Source organism: Elgaria multicarinata, chromosome 8 (assembly GCF_023053635.1).
Source record: "Elgaria multicarinata webbii isolate HBS135686 ecotype San Diego chromosome 8, rElgMul1.1.pri, whole genome shotgun sequence".
Lineage (NCBI taxonomy): Eukaryota > Metazoa > Chordata > Lepidosauria > Squamata > Anguidae > Elgaria > Elgaria multicarinata.
In genome coordinates this window covers 21935793-21952865 of record NC_086178.1, presented here as the reverse complement: position 1 = coordinate 21952865, position 17073 = coordinate 21935793, and the positions used below count along the sequence as shown (strand labels likewise).

Genomic DNA, 17073 nt, shown 5'->3' with positions numbered 1-17073 from the left:
CCCACCTCTGGATTAAACAATAAGTATCCAGAGATCATCAAAACTCCATTTTCAGAAAAAGTAAAGGCAGATATCTGGGAATGTTTCCTGGAAATGGAAGATGGAAAGTCTCTTAAATCTTGCATCATAATGATTCGGTGAAGTTGTTGTTGAACTTCAATTCTCATAATCCTTGACCATTGGTCATGCTGGCTGAGGCTGATAACATCTGGAGGATGTCACCTCTGCTCTACAGTGAACATTATATCAATATTATTTATACTGTTGTTGAGATAACAAAAGATGGAAATTGTATGTCTGTAAGACAGGGATGAAGTCTGCCAATCTCTGTCAGTACATACTGAGTCAATCTAGCCCAATATTGTTGATACTGACTGATAATGCCTCCCTAGGATTTCAGGCAGGTGTCTTTTCTAGCCCTACCTGGAGATGCTGGGAATTGAACCAGGGACCTTCTGCATGCCAAGCAGGTGCTCTACCACTGAGCTCTCCACCTTCTCCCCTGTAAGACACTCACCCCGGACCATCCAAATGGCAGGAACTGCCCTTCAGCCCAGTTTTCTCCATTGACATAGAAGAGTCCAGCGATCATGATGAAAATCCACACTGCCAAATTGATCACATTGAGGATGTTGTTAAATCCCACAGAGTTCTTCACGCCCAAAGCGACGATGATCGTTACAACGACAGCAATGACCAAAGCCAGCAGGTCTGGATAGGATTCTTCCCCTTTACCTGTGAAAATTGAACATTATGTGGAACGTTGGAAACAAACGGATGGCAAAAAAAGGGGGGCCTTGTGAGGAACTGTCAGCTTAAGAAAACTTGGGGTGCTTCCACACTAAGCATTTACTGTGGAATAGCCATGCTTTGTTGACTCACATTTTATGGGGCATTTTCATGACACTGAGGTGGATCCAAACTTCAAGAAGACCCATTCAAACGAATAGGAGCGGTTAGTTATGCCCCACTGAAATCAAGGAGATTTAAGTTGGTTTTGACTAATTTGTCCCATTGATTTCAGTGGGCCTCCTCTAAGTATGATCAAGTCTTGATCTAACACTTTGTCATCAAATAGTTGTCTTCCTTCCTGTGTTTTCATAGTGCTCATTCCATCTTTTTTGTGACTACAGGAAAACTGATTCTTTTTTGGTGGAGTGAGGGGAACAATGGCAGTGGGGTCTAACCAGTATTTTAAACTTCCAAAATGCCCAGACATAGTGTCACACTGGGGCATTATGGGAAATTTAAATGGCAGTTAGGTGAAGCCCACCTTATACTACTTGGGATGCTGCATTGGAATTCTTTTTTAAAAGGGTCCCCAAGGCAGGAGCCAGTGGTGGGCCCCTACAAGGGTGCTGAGGCTGGATGTAAGAATGTAAGAAGAACCCTGCTGGATCAGAGCAAGGGTCCATGTAGTCCAGCACTCTGTTGACACAGTGGCCAACCACGTGTTGACCAGGAACCCAAAAGCAGGACTCAGTGCAACAGCACCCTCCCACCCATGATCCCTAGCAACTGGTGGATATTGTCAGAGACATGGACCATCAGTTCAGGACCAGCACAAGTTGAACTACCCTGCACATTGACATGGGCATTGGAGATATTTGAGCAACACACACAATACTTGAACTTACAGCCATCTTAGTTTGCTTTCATTTCCAACCAGAATTCAGTTACCTTTCAGAGTCTAATAAACATAACCAGGCAAAGGCAATAGTCACATGGCTAAACGTATCCAAGATAATGCTCACCCAGCCCATTCAGAGTCCCAACGCTGTCAATCATCCAGCGACTGATGGTGTGATTGGCCAGGGAGTCAAACATGCTGCTAAGAGCACTGGCGCCCGCTGCTGTGCCGATCAGATACTCCAGGATGAGGTTCCATCCAATGAAAAAGGCCACAAACTCTCCCACTGTGACATAGCTGTAGGTGTAGGCAGAACCAGTGGTTTTGGGAACCCGCACACCAAACTCAGCATAGCAAACCCCTGATCAAAGACACAAGAAATGTGTGCAATCATGAGGAAATGCGTGTGAAATAGAAATGCTCCATTATAACCTGGAGCTAGAACAAAAACAATAGAAAATGGTCTCCAAGTCTTTAACTCCTATGAAACATCAAAATCCCATCATTAAAAAATTCCTTTGGATTTTCTCTGCAATGCCACCTAGTTTCAGTAACAGCCTTTCTACACAAGGTATTTATTGTGTGTTTGTGATGGTAGTTTGTGGGCCCTTTACATGACGTCCTCATTCTCCAGGGCCTCTACCATGTTTTGTAACCATTTTAGCGAGTCCTCCACCCTCAACCAGAAATAGCAGGATAAAGCCTAGTGTAATTGTGCAATTCCCCTATACCACAGTGCCACCTAGTGCTTGTGTAATGGAACATAAGGAAAGGAAGAGAAAGAAAAAACAGAAAAAAGCACGCATAATGGAACCAATCTTAATCCTGCAAAGAATCCAGAAACAGAAGCATTGAAAAGCCTTCTGTGTAACGGTGGTATTTGAGCACCTTCTTTTTCTGCTTTTTTGGCTGTTTCCAGACTATCCGTTTTTGCCTGAAAGCTCCTTAGGAACAGGGAGCTATGTAGTAACACTGATGGCAGTTGTGCAAATGCCAGACATAATATTCTTATGAGAGGCCCCCTTTAAATGGCCATGTGTATTACTCCCGTTGTGAAGCACACAACTAATATGTCTCTTCTGCATGCTTTACAACTGTTTCTACCTTCCTGAGATGTTAGAGCAAAAACAACACACACACTCAAACATATTTACCAGCCTTGATAAAAAGAAGAAGAAATGCTCTGAGCATCTGTGGTTCCACCTTTTAAACTCAGATCATGGAAGAAAATGGAGTTTGCTTCTGCTGCCCTCATGCTAAATACATTAACTTGGGAATAAGCACAATTTTTGGTATAGAAAAAGAACAATATACATCTGTAACCCAGTAGGTGGGCTAGCTGCTCCCAAGCAATAAAAATGTTTTTAAAATAAGAAGAAAGGATGCTGCAGCAAACAGCATCAGGTCCAGTGGGCCCTGGTAAGCTCATGTCAGCTCCGGTGGTGACACCTGGCCAGTTTGCCACTTCTGCTTATCACTTGCTGCTCAAGGGGATCATTTGGGAGCTCCTGTGTTTTGCAGGGTCCTGAATCTTGGCCATCAGTCCAGCCACAGCTGCATCATTGACTGATGGTGCCATGTATACTAATGGTACATTAGTATAATACTATTAATAATAATCTTATATAAGAACACAGTAGTGCGAGGCTTATTACTCGAGACCTACCAGACCGATTTTGCTCATTTTTGTTTTAAACTGAAGCTTAAGCAGTGTAGATGTGCAGAAAATTTAGAAACTTTGAAAAAAACCCCACCAAGCTTGAGCTTTAATAGCAATTAATTTCCTCCGCACCAAACAAGCAAGGCAGCCCCTCAGCCAGCAAGATGACAGATAGCCCTGCTCAGCCAATTGGTGTGACGTGGAGGCAGGCCCCAGCCGCAGCTGTCCAGTTAGGCTGTCACTGCTAACGGGGAGGGGGAAGAGGATGGAGATGGCCAATCAGGGTACGTGGGAGAGGGGAAGGGCTGTAATGCATGCACGTTTCGGAGGATTCACTATGCACAGGCCACATTTGCATTATTTATGGGCCTCTGTGTAGTGAGGAGACTGAGGGAAGCAGAAAAGGAGCAGGACTACTAGCGCCCATGGTGGCATGTGCTTTACACTAGTGTAATAAACTAATGTAGCCAAATGGAGGAGGTTCACCTTAGGAAGAAGTTCATCATAAGTCACTTTGCCAAGGATTCCCCCACACCTGGAGTTTGGGAAAGAGTGTCATAGTTCTTTGGGGGAGTCTTTCAGACAAGACCTCCTCAACAGAACTGCTTAACCCAGAAAAGGTAGGGGCATGCAAAGTGAAAATCCTCCATGCTGCTTCTAATATTTTGGGTTGTCCCACCCAAAGTAAGAATGGGGGTGTGGTTGGGGTACCAATGGGCCCTTTGCCAGTATTGGTGCCAAACCTCACCACCATCTGCAGCCATAACAGCTTTTAAAACACAATTGACACCAATCTCCCAGAATTTCACATACTCTGTTCTCTGTCCTCCTTTAACAGGTCAAACCCTTACAATAATATCTGGGACAACGTTCAGACCGTAACTCTCAAGGCCATACAATCATCCCAAGCTACTTCTGCTCTTTGTAGGATTGTTATAACCTTTGGTTTTTAAGTGTGCATTTACTAGAATAATAAAATGCCAACTTTAAAAGGCATGTTAAAATCCATTCTTTCTGAGTGTTGATAGCGGCAGACTTGTTACTGATTCACGGCTGTTCCTCCTCTTCTGTTCTGGCAGACACATTGTTATTAACATCACTTACATCGATGGCAGCAAAACCAGCCCTAGCTTTCAATAATACCCTGTAATTGAAGAGTGTGTGCCCACCCCTGCTGTTTCGTTCTGGAGTTTTATAAGCAGGTGTGCTGGACACAATTTCTACTCTGTTGCAGGAGCACAAATTCGGCTATTTTTCTGGTTGACTTCCTACTGATGATCGGTTTGCATTTCTAGCACTGGTAAGTCCCAAAGTAGGTGCCAGACCACACTCGTTATGCTGTGAGGTAACTTGTAGCATGCTGTAAGAAATTAATTAAATACTTCTTGGCTCCCGTGAGTCCAAAGGGGGATCCACTTACAGAAGGGGCTGGCGGCACATCTGTACCTCTACACAATTCATTATCTTGGCTTTCCTTCCTTCCGCTGCACCATGTCCCTGCATCAGGTGTAGGGTGGCCAAAACAGGAAAGGCATTGCCAAAAAAGAGACCAAAGAGGATACAGATTTGCACAAAAAGTGTACATGCTAATTTATAGGTGGCCACCCTGCCCAGCCCTGACTGGAGCATTGCTGTTGCACATTACCACCACCACCACCACGTAAGCCTGGCTGGGATGGGGGTGGGGGGCATGGAATGTTATAGGAGGGGTGTACTAGGAGGCGCTATGCTAGGGGCTATCTCTAACCTGGAACCATCCCAGCATATACAGAAGCATAGTGGAGGGGCTCTGTTGAAGCAGATAACCTCAGTCAGATGAAACTTTTTAGGGGTATATGTGTGAGTGAAGTGCACAATTTCAGTTTATTTATTTATTTATTTATTAAACTTATATACCGCTCCCATAGCCAGGGCTATGTTTAGAAAAAGGTTTGCCCCACAGCTATCAGAAGTCTGGGAAATTCTGTTTTTGCCAGTGAGCCATAGTTTGACACTCAGAGAAGCTCTCTGTTTTATAAAAGTTAAAACAGTGAACATGAAAACAAATATACAAAATTTAAAACCATTAAAAGTATAAAAACAACAATATCCTTTTAAAACAACTATTCTGGATGAAAGCGAGACCTTCCCTATAGGTCTTCTAATGCTTCTGAAAGATGTTCAGGCTTAGGTTAGGGCTGATGCACATGAAGCCTTGTTGAGTTTCCTTTGCGCCTGGTACCTTCCCCCAGTCAAGGAAACATGGGTCATCTTAGGGCCAATCTACACTCAGCAGAATCAAGGGAGAAAGCTTTTGTTTGGATGGTACCACTTCAATTTGCTGTAGATGTGTACAGAAAACTACTTTGGAGGGTGCAGAGAAGGGGCAAAATGCATTTGGGAGAGTGAGCATGCTTTCTCCCATATGTTTGATTTTTGAGAGAGGAAACATTATGTTTCACATTAATGCTCCCATCCTAAACATACTGCATTTTCTCCATAGTAAGTGCCTATTTTTTAATGGAGTTAAATTTCAAAGTAGTAATGTTTAGGATTGCAGTCATATTATAGTTGCCAGATTACATTTCTGTTGTTATGTGTATGTGAAACATGACTTTCTTTTAAGTAACCACTGTGATCCAGGGGTGGGGTGCGGTGGGGTGAAGCAGCACAACAAGCTAATCTTGGGGGATGTTTCCCCACTTCCGTACTACCTATGCATATGTGTGTTTTTGTATGTTTGAATGGTCCATATTTAAAAACAGCAACAACAACAACATGTCTCTATAGGGGCACACCATGCAAATAGAGAGACGGTGTGGTGTGATGTGGTGGATAAAGTGTTGCACTTGAAGTTGGGAGATCTGAGTTCTAGTCCCCACTCGGACATGGAAGTTCACCGGGTGACTTTGGGCGAGTTACAGACTCTCAGCCCAGCCTACCTCACAGAGTTGTTGTTGTGAGGATAAAATGGAGAGGAGGAGGATTATGTACGCCGCCTTGGGTTCCTTGGAGGAAAAAAGGCGAGATATAAATGCAATAATAAATAAATATAATAATAATAATAATAATAATAATAATAATAATAATAATAATTTCCTCTTAGCCCATTCAGTCCCCCAGTTTTTAATTATCGTATATTTGTTTTTCATTTGTACAGCTGTATCCATGCTCCTCGAACCAAGATCTTTGTCATCGTTTTGCTTCCACAAACTAGCTTTTCTGAAGTTTGGTCTTAAAAAAATAGGCTATTAGGAAGCCTTCTTAAAAAAAAAGAACTGCTGCCATTTTACGTTTTTATGATAAGGCCACTCAATGCACTAAACTGCACACAGAGGCGTAGGCTGGTGATATTAAATGCTCTCTTTATTGCAGGTCTTATGTCATGCACTTTTAAATCTGTTCGAGTAATAAAGCTTTCAAAGGGACATTTGAGACCTTAATTTCTACCATTCTGCTCAGGGACAACAAAGAATGAAAGACAACGACACCAGAACAATCCCGTCCCCACCCCTCAAGGCGACCCTCCCATCATTGACTGGCATATGAAGTCACTGTTCAAAGCTGATTAAAAATGCATGCAAACTGCAAATTCAAGAGACCAGAGGATAAGTACATCTCTGAAAGATTTATGAAACACATGCCTGGGTGAAGGCAGGTATTCTGTTCCAGGTTTTGACATGAAAAATCATACTGCAGTCAGCTGCTAACTTCAGCCCAGAGACAGCTAGGGTTTAGGGAAAGACTGTCCTTGATTTGCATAATGATAACCACACAGAGATTTCATTAACATGACAAGGTAGTTAGAGCCTCCATTATAAATTTTAGGGATGGACGAACCTGTCAATTTCATTTTGTTTCAGTTTCTTATTTTTCCAATCTTAAATTCGGTTCACATTGAACTTTTTGAGATTGAGATTTATTGTTTGCATATGGAAATGTGTACATGTTTTGGTGTGAATTTCTAATACGGTACATGCATATGTGTAGGTCCTTTTGCTTAATATACACATTTAATGCAAGCAATTTTCCTAATTGAATGCACTGGTGATGTAATTCACTTTCATAAGTGTATTTTCATGTGCATTTTTTCATTGGAGAACTCCATTTCCAAAATTTGGAGAAGAACGAACTTCAAAGTCTGTGCATTGATCTGAAAGTACAGAACTGCGAAACACATGTCTCCCCTATTTTCACATGAAGCATTTGTATCATTTTCTATGCCTTGGTTATAAGCTATGGTCAGGATCCAAAGAGGTTCGTCCCCACATGCACAGCAGGAGGGTTGCTGATTTTCCCTTCAGGACATGGCTCCTTGCATCTTGAGGCCTTAGCTAGACCTACCTTTTTTCTGGGACAGAGGAGGGGAGATCTCACGTAGGGATTAATGCAAGATCTCTCCCCCATTCCCCCATTTACACGTAAGGCTTGACGACCTCAGGAAAAGAGGTGTTGCGCACACCATTTTTTAATTTTTAAAGCGACGGCAGCACACGAACGCTCATGCGCTGAAGGTTAGTGGGTTTTTTTAATTTAATTTGGTTTCCCCACTCCCCCCACCCTAACCTTGATGGGCGCAGCTTCCGGCTCCGCGCGAGTAATCATGGAAATGGGCCACACGTTCCACGGTCTAGGGCTCAGCCTGGGACGTGGAAAAACCGGGCCCAAAGGGGAAAGCTGTATCCTGGGGCAAGGGAGGGATGATCCCTCCCTGATCCCGGGATCCCCTGTGCGTCAAGTGGATGCACAGTGACGATCCCAGGGTTTGCCTCAGGATATAGCCTGGTCTAGCTAAGGCCTGAGACAGGAAGGAAGGGAAAAGCTGGACATTTCTTGTGCTTCCAAGATTAATGCACAAGACCCTTTGGATCTCAACCTGGATTTGTGTGCATTTATAACAACTGGGAAATACCAGTTGAATGATTTATGTATATATATATATATCACTGCAATACTCAAAATCTGTTAGATATGGTCATTCACATATGAATGCTGATAATTCCAGACTAATTTTGTGAACTCCCAGATTGTTCTTATTCTTATGATGCTACCAATGTGCATGGCTCTTTACGAAGTATGAGAGGACAGGTCACTGCCCCAAAGGGCTTACAGTCTAAAATTCAACACAGGGGAGATAGAGATGGAGATGGGGTAAATGAGGAATAATTATTTTAATGATACAATGGGACTAAGGGATTGTTACAAAGCCTTCATGGAAAAGGCGGGTTTCGAGGATGGTTTTGAAGAAAATAAGAGAGGCGGCATCATGTAGCTGTTATGAGAAGTATGAAAACACTGCTTTCCTTTGGATGTCTTGTGATGCTAATTTAATCAGCCAGGTGGGTCACTGGTACACCTAGAGGGGACCACATTACACCTGTTTTAAAATCTCTTCACTGGCTACCAATTAGTTTCCAGGCAAAGTATAAAGTGTTGGTTATTACCTTTAAAGCCCTACATGGTTTGGGTCCAGGCTACCTGTGGGATTGCCTACTCCTGTACAATCCGCCCCACACACTCGGGTCCTCTGGGAAGAATCTACTTCAGTCATCCAAAACTAGGCTGACAACCATTACCCAATGGCCCTTCTGTTCTGCTGCTCCCAGACTGTGGAATGGCCTGCTGGAGGAGACTCGTCAACTTAAAAGTCTTTCCGAATTTAAGAAAGCTATTAAGACTGATCTCTTCCGGCAGGCCTACCCAGTGGAATTTTAGGATGTTTTTAGGATGTTTTAATAATGTGTACTATGTTTTTAATCAATTTTATGTATTGTTGTTCCCCACCTCGATCCAAATGGAGAGGTGGATAATAATAATAATAACAATAATAATAATAAATGTTGGGCCATGAGCCATGCAGACGTTGGCAGGAACAAAAGCAGGGCGCCACTGAACTGGAGTGGTTCCTATGGCAAAGAACTGAAGCAAAGAATTGGAGAAGGTATGAAGGGAAGGGCTGAAGCTGCCCTCTTTGATGCCCATGCTCCGTGCTAGTCACCTCAGTAAGCATTTCGCCACGTTTACTGGGGAAACAACTACTAGTAGCTAGTAGCCATCAGCCATGAAGGACAATTAGTGAATAATAAATAATGACTTTCTAAAGGTGTCACAAAAATGTGTTGGAATGGTGGGGGGGAAGGACTTGTGTTGTCCCCTATTAATAATGCCACTAATGAAGCCAGTCTAATGCGCTGTGAAACTTACCCAAGCTATTATTAAAATGTTTCTCTTGTAACAAAGCAAAAATGTGTTTTGGGTCTCTCTTGGATGGAGCCTAGCGTTGTTTCTTTTTCGTCTGCATAAAACTACCCAGATCTAATGCATTCAGGATACCTTGAGGCTAGACATATTTGCCAGAAATCCAATTATTTTTGCATCTCAGTCAATTTGCGTATGTGACAAGAATACAGCTCTTACTTATTGGCCTATTAAACGTTCACACAGGCAAGGAAGGTTTGTTCCAGGGTGCTTTTTTTTTCTTGCTAAGTGACCAGAGCTTGCAGCAAAAGGACCTAACGTGACTCTGCAATATTTTTTTGAATTAGGATTAGATTTGCCCAGTTTGGCATGACTGTAGTTTTAAAAAACAAAAAAGACAGCAGATTGAAAATGGATCTGTGGTAATTAAATTCCCCCCTCCCCTGCCTTAGTACTTAGATAGTGTAACAACAACGTCACTGGTTTGATTCTACTCTAGAATCTGTTTAGATATGGAGCAGCACATAAATATTATTAGGGTGACCATATGAAAAGGAGGACAGGGCTCCTGTATCTTTAACAGTTGCATAGAAAAGGGAATTTCAGCAGGTGTCATTTGTATATATGGAGAACCTGGTGAAATTTCCTCTTCATCACAACAGTTAAAGCTGCAGGTGCCCTGCCCTCTTTTAAATCTGGTCACTCTAGTATAGCTCCTGCAGCTTTAACTGTTGTGATGAAGAGGGAATTTCACCAGGTTCTCCATATATACAAATGACACCTGCTGAAATTCCCTTTTCTATGCAACTGTTAAAGATACAGGAGCCCTGTCCTCCTTTTCATATGGTCACCCTAAATATTGTAAATAAATAAATAAAAATATGAATGAATGAATATATTTATCAGGAACAAATAAATAGACTGGGTTTGCAATCACTCTAACCCACACTCAGTGGTTAAGTGTGAGTTATTGTTGAACCATTGGTTAGCGTGTTGTCTGCAGGGTGGCTTGTTAACCATGCAGTGTGGCTTACTTATTTGTTATTGCATTATTTAGGGTGGTTAACAAGCCATACTGCATGGCTAACAGGCCACCCTGCAGAAAATGCCCTGGGTTCAGACAACACACTAACGAATGGTTCAACGAACAACCCACAGTTCAACAAGAACAGTCAACCACTGAGTGTGGGTTAATATGTTGTGTGAACAGCCCCATTGTGAAGAGTTTGGGCTTTCATATGACTTCATAGCTTGCTTTTTTTAAAAAAAAAAATCTTTGGCACCTTAAGGCATGTGGAACATTGGCCATCTATTTCTGGCATGGAGCATAAGAAGAACCGTGCTGGATCAGACCAAAGGCTTACCAATCCAGCATTCCATGATCCAGAAGCTATTGTTTATTTAGAATTCTACCCCACCCTATCTTAGGGCTTGGGGAGATGGCAAGATATCCACATCCAACCACTTTATAACCCTGCAAGAACCCTGAGAGGAAAGCTATAGAGGTCACCATCTTGCCAAAGTCATCCTGAGACAACATTGTGGAGCAGGGATGTCAAACGTGGATAATCATTCACATTCCAGAATGCATGGAGAGTGCCCACAGCCAAAGGAGGCTGTCTTCTTCACAAAGTCACCCAACCTATGTCAACAGCAAGGAGAGCAATGATAGAATCATAGAATCATAGAATAGCAGAGTTGGAAGGGGCCTACAAGGCCATCGAGTCCAACCCCCTGCTCAATGCAGGAATCCACCCTAAAGCATCCCTGACAGATGCTTGTCCAGCTGCCTCTTGAAGGCCTCTAGTGTGGGAGAGCCCACAACCTCCCTAGGTAACTGATTCCGCCGTCGCACTGCTCTAACAGTCAGGAAGTTTTTCCTGATGTCCAGCCGGAATCTGGCTTCCTTTAACTTGAGCCTGTTATTCCGTGTCCTGCACTCTGGGAGGATCGAGAAGAGATCCTGGCCCTCCTCTGTGTGATAACCTTTTAAGTGCTATCATGTCTCCCCTCAATCTTCTCTTCTCCAGGCTAAACATGCCCAGTTCTTTCAGTCTCTCTTCTTAGGGCTTTGTTTCTAGACCTCTGATCATCCTGGTTGCCCTTCTGAACACGCTCCAGCTTGTCTGCATCCTTCTTGAATTGTGGAGCCCAGAACTGGACGCAATACTCTAGATGAGGCCTAACCAGGGCTGAATAGAGAGGAACCAGTACCTCACGTGATTTGGAAGCTATACTTCTATTAATGCAGCCCAAAACAGCATTTGCCTTTCTTGCAGCCATATCGCACTGTTGGCTCATATTCAGCTTATGATCTACAACAATTCCAAGATCTTTCTCGTTTGCAGTATTGCTGAGCCAAGTGTCCCCCATCTTGTAACTGTGCACTTGGTTTCTATTCCCTAAATGTAGAACTTGGCATTTATCCCTATTAAATTTCATTCTGTTGTTTTCAGCCCAGCACTCCAGCCTATCAAGATCACTTTGAAGTTTGTTTCTGTCTTCCAGGGTATTAGCTATCCCACCCAATTTGGTGTCATCTGCAAATTTGATCAGCGTTCCCTGCACCTCCTCGTCCAAATCATTAATAAAAAGGGGGTGGGGCGGGGGGCGGGGCTAGCATGCTCTCCCTCCTCACATGTTTAATCAAAATACACTGGGAATGCTTGAATAGGGCTATTCAGATGCAGTGTTGGACAATGCGGCTATGTGGTGCCCTATTCTTTACATCCACCTGCTGTGAGATAAAACTGGGATCCTGCTTGTTACAGCAGGTAGGGGATAAGAGTGAATGAAGGGACCAGTGGAAGAATGGGGCACACATTGCTGTTGCATCCTCTCCTCCTGATTTGGAACCTTGACACTGCAATCTGTTTACTCCTGGAAAGAAGAACATAAGACAAGACATGCCATGCTGTATCATACCGAGGGTCCACCTAGTCCAGCACTCTGTTCACACAATGGCCAACAAGCTGTTGACCAGGGAACCACAAGCACGACACAGGTACAACGGCACCCTCCTGCCCATATTCCCCAGCAACTGGTGGATATAGGCTTACTGCCTCTGATACTAGAGGGCGCACATAGGCATCAGGACTAGTAGCCATTGATAGCCTTCTCCTCCAGGAATTTATCCAACCCTCTTTTAAAGCCACCCAAATTGGCGCCATCACCACTTCTTGTGGTATCAATCAATCCTTTATTTACAGTCAATAGACCAGAAAAAGAAAGGTACAGTTATTCCAAGCTAAAGGTCAATAAGATAACCTAAGCATATAAAACATATCATTAATAATACATTTTAATACATAAAAATCAAGGGTAAAAGGGAGTAAGATCAGAGCAAGAATGGGACTTCTTGTGGTAGTGAATTCCATAGTTTAACTATGCACTGTATGAAGAAGTACTTCCTTTTATCTGTCCTGAATAGGCTGCCAGGTGTTTTTGCCCCTGTCCTCTTCTGTCCACAAATAGCGTTCTTTCTTGTATATAATGGCCTCTTCTGTCCATAAAAGAGGTTAGACTTCACCGAGTGGGCTAGAAGAAACGTACTTCAAACAACAGAGACCAGTGAGGTAAGGAGGGGGATTGATTTGCTGTCCTAACCCATACGTGCCATTTTGTATGAACACTAGACTTTCCACCCCATCCCCCTTAACATTTGAGCAGGAAAGACACATAGTTAAATACACTTGGCTACCTCCATCATGTCTGTTTTGGATTGGATTTTTGCATTATATTCTCAAGTTACTTTTTGACTGCCTGTCAGGCAATAAGAAACAAGAAAGCTAGTCAGAGCTTTGCTGTCTTAGGCAAAGGACAAGATGGCACCCCCTCCATTAACAGGACCCAACCAGCCAAGCAGTTGAATCAGCACTAGTGATGGTATTGTTCTGCACTGCACCTGAGGGCAACAGGCTAACTCAGGGGGTGCAAACCATGTGGGACTGGCACATACGGATTTGTCCCACAACTGCTCAGTGAGGCTGCATCAGTCTGCCTAACAGTAGGGCTGGCCCTGCAAGCTGTTCTTAAAAATGGTAACCTGAGAACTGATCCCAAACGCTGTTTATATCCCAGATACTTAGGAGAGCTGCTGCTAAAAGGTTAAGCGGAAGGTGAAGCAAAAGATTCAGTTACATGTACTTTGTGATTTTGTAGCTCAGCCTCCCTTTCGCTTTCCAAGAATGTGTTGCTGTTACAAATAACAAAACTCCGGAGGGATCAAAAAGGGGGAAATGGCTGAGAAGACTATAAAAATATATCTTGATGCTTACAAAAATGTTTTTCTTCAGGAGTATAAAAGCAAATCAAGATGAAAGAAGAAAAAGAACAATCAACACAGCAAATTTGCTATACTTTTAAAATTTTATAACATAACCCCCCATGGAGGAGATACAATATATGCGGTTTTGTATATTGCACTTGATTATAGTGTAGTCAGGTTGTTTGTACCTATGCCATATATGAATGGAAAATGGCCAAGTCACAGGATCATCTGGTCAGATGACCTTTTTCTTTCTCTTAGGCCTTAGCTAGACCTAAGGTTTATTCCGGGAACATCCCTGTTCATGTAAATGACACACAGGATATCCCGGGAGCAGGCAGGGACGACCACGGGATGATCCTGGGATAAACCTTAGGTCTAGCTAAGGCCTTAGTCTCAGGCCTAATCTACACCAAGCAGGATATTGCAGTATGAAAGCAGCATATAAAAGGCAGGAGCCACACCAAGAAGGATATAATGGCATGAAAGTGCTACATGGTATGTGTCAATGGGCCCCAATAGTTGTCAGTGCACTTCAATACCGCTATAAAGCAGTAGTGTGGCTCCTGCCTTTTATATTATTATTATATTATTATTATTATTATTATTATTATTATTATTATTATTAATTTATATAGCACCATCAGTGTACATGGTGCTGTACAGAGTAAAGCAGTAAATAGCAAGACCCTGCCGTATAAGCTTACAATCTAGTAAAATCATAGTAAAACAATAAGGAGGGGAAGAGAATGCAAACAGGTACAGGGTAGGGTAAGCAGGAACAGGGTAGGGTAAAACTAACAGTAGAAAGTAACAGTAGAAGTCTGCACAACAGACTTTCATACCACTTTCATACCACTTTCATAGTGCAATATGCTGCTTGGTGTAGATTAGGCCTCAGATTCTACAGCTGTTGAAATCTTTTGTGGCCGAGGTGCCCCAATGGTATCAGGGATGCAATCCTATGCATGTTTAGACAGAAAAAAGTCCTACATCTCCCAGGATTTGTGGGACTTTGTTCTGTCTTAACATGCATAGGACTGCACCCTTAAAAATTGCCCTCCTGCCTTCATCACATCCATTTTCCATTTTGAAATGAAACTAAAGTGGTTTTGATTGGCTAAGAACACCACCTGACTTATGCTAGCTATACCTGAAACCATGAGCTGAACAGGTGTGCTTTCCTTTGTCAGAGGCAATTTCGGTGTTGCTGAAATTCCGCATGCCAGCTGCTATAGTGATGCAAAGGCTTGTTTTGCTGAGAGGAACAAAGAAAGGCTTGCCTGATAATAGATTAGTAACTTCTTTGGACTTCTGGTAACTAAAGAGTATTGTGCTCTCATTCAACAGCATTTTCCATCTTCAGCTAAATAAGAGTTTTTAAGATCAGCTAGCATGCTGCTGATTGTGTCTGTTCTCTTATATGTTTGAGTTTATGTCCTGTTTTCCTGCATAGGCTTTTCTTTCGTTTAGTCTTACAATTCCTAAAGTTTTGCTTTGGGATTTCAGAAGACTTATTTATTTATTTATATCCCTCCTTTCCCCCTCCTTAAGGAACCCAAGGTGGAGTACATAATCCTTCTCCTCCTCCTCTAACAACAACCCTGTGAGGTAGGTTGGCTGACAGTCTGTGACTGGCCCAAAGTCACCCATTGAGCTCCATGGCCATGTAGGGACTAGAACCCAGACCACCCAACTCCCACTCTAGCCACTGCACCACACTGGCTCAGACTCACATAAATCTCATCACACTTAATTCTATGCTATTTTGTTTTTGCTTTTTTAGGAGTCTAGATGATGGTTTTGGCTTCTGTATTAAACAGGGAGTGTGATCCTGTTGATTCTCCTGCACCTCTCAGAGGCTTTTAATAGGATCAGCCATAGGTCCTGTGCAGACAATATATCAGGCTCTGTGGTTAGCAAAACTGTGGTTCTCTGGGGTTAGCACTAACCACAAGCCGTCCTGTCGCACACACCACTTTAAGCCACAGTTAGCGCTGCTAACCCTGCTGCAGATGGTCTGACTATGGTTACTGAGTGAGCAGAGTTTAGCGAAATGCATCGCACAAGACACCCTAAAACCTGCTGCTTAACCAAAAGCCTTAACTAACAGGGTTTAAGGTGACTTCTGAACAGGCCCGTAGTATCTTTCTGGAGTGGTTGTCCAATTTGGGTATGGTCCCTAAATATCTGGCTGGAGAATGTTGGGTGTTGTAGGACTTTTTCTGTCTAAACCTGCCCTTCGTTCTTCTAATTATTTCAGCCTGTGCTGCTGTAAACTGATCATTTTGTTATGCTGTTGCTGTTTTCCTGTGGATTTTGGATTTGAGATGGGGTTTTGCTGTACATCACCCTGAGAGCTATAAGGCATAGGGTGATTGATAAATTTAAGGAATAAATACATAAACAAAATTAACAAAGGAACTTCACATTGATTTAGGTCCTCTATATGCTAACCAGATGTCTTGTTCTTCCTGGATATAAATACGAGATAGTGGAGGCATCTGTCCTAAGTAAAGCTGGTTACCGTATCCCTGTTCTTATATATTAAAAAGTCACAACAGGATTGGACTGGAGACTAGCAGATCAAGAGCCCCTTCAGAGGCAAACCACCACATGCCTAGGAATCAACACACAACATTAGCATTTTCTCTAGACAGAAAAAACAACAAAAACCCTCCTGCTCTTCACAAGAGACACTTGGATACGTGCATGTAATTCCCCCCCCCCAACAAATACAGGATGAGATCTTACCAAACTGTATTCTGCATGTCAAATATTATCATTTTCAGAAATCTCAGAAACAACGTGCACACCATTTTCTCATGTAGGAGAGGCCACAACCTCAAGAAGAAAGCTTGACTGATACGTTTTCTCTGCTGCAGAAAATGGCAACAGGCCTCAGTTAATGTGAAGCTTTTAACATCTCTTTTGTTCATCAGAGCAAAAAGCAAAACAAAAGCCTGTTTGTTAGATCCTTTGAGGTAAGTAGCTGCATATCAAGAAATTATCATTTGGTTTTTAAAAAATGCAACAACCTTATCCACAAGATTCAGAACAAACCTTTCAACGAGTTAAAAAATGTGTCTGAAACAAAAAGTTCTTCATGTCACTCCTGTTGTCAGCATTAATAGATAGACGTGTCAGACCCTTCTTTTAAGATGCTTATTAGAACACTTCTGCTAAAACGTGTACCTGAGTGCCAGTTTGCAAAGCTTTTTCCAATGTGCATCTTAGCAACTGACCACCCATCTGATCATTACTCAAGGTCACTTCACATGTAGCTTTTTCAGACATGCATGTTGTTGTTGTTGTTGCTATTATTATTATTGGTAGTAG

General features: G+C 42.6%; 1 protein-coding gene across 1 annotated transcript in view; it reads right to left on the bottom strand.

The window, feature by feature from the left end:
• Nucleotides 1–17073, bottom strand: part of SLC7A14 (solute carrier family 7 member 14) — a 59949-nt gene that overhangs the window by 11133 nt on the left and 31743 nt on the right. The window contains exons 3-4 of the mRNA XM_063131448.1: nucleotides 1755–1991; nucleotides 518–735 (exon numbers count right to left, since the gene is read on the bottom strand). Coding sequence (XP_062987518.1) covers nucleotides 518–735; nucleotides 1755–1991 — 455 coding nt within the window. The remainder of the gene's footprint in view (nucleotides 1–517; nucleotides 736–1754; nucleotides 1992–17073) is intronic.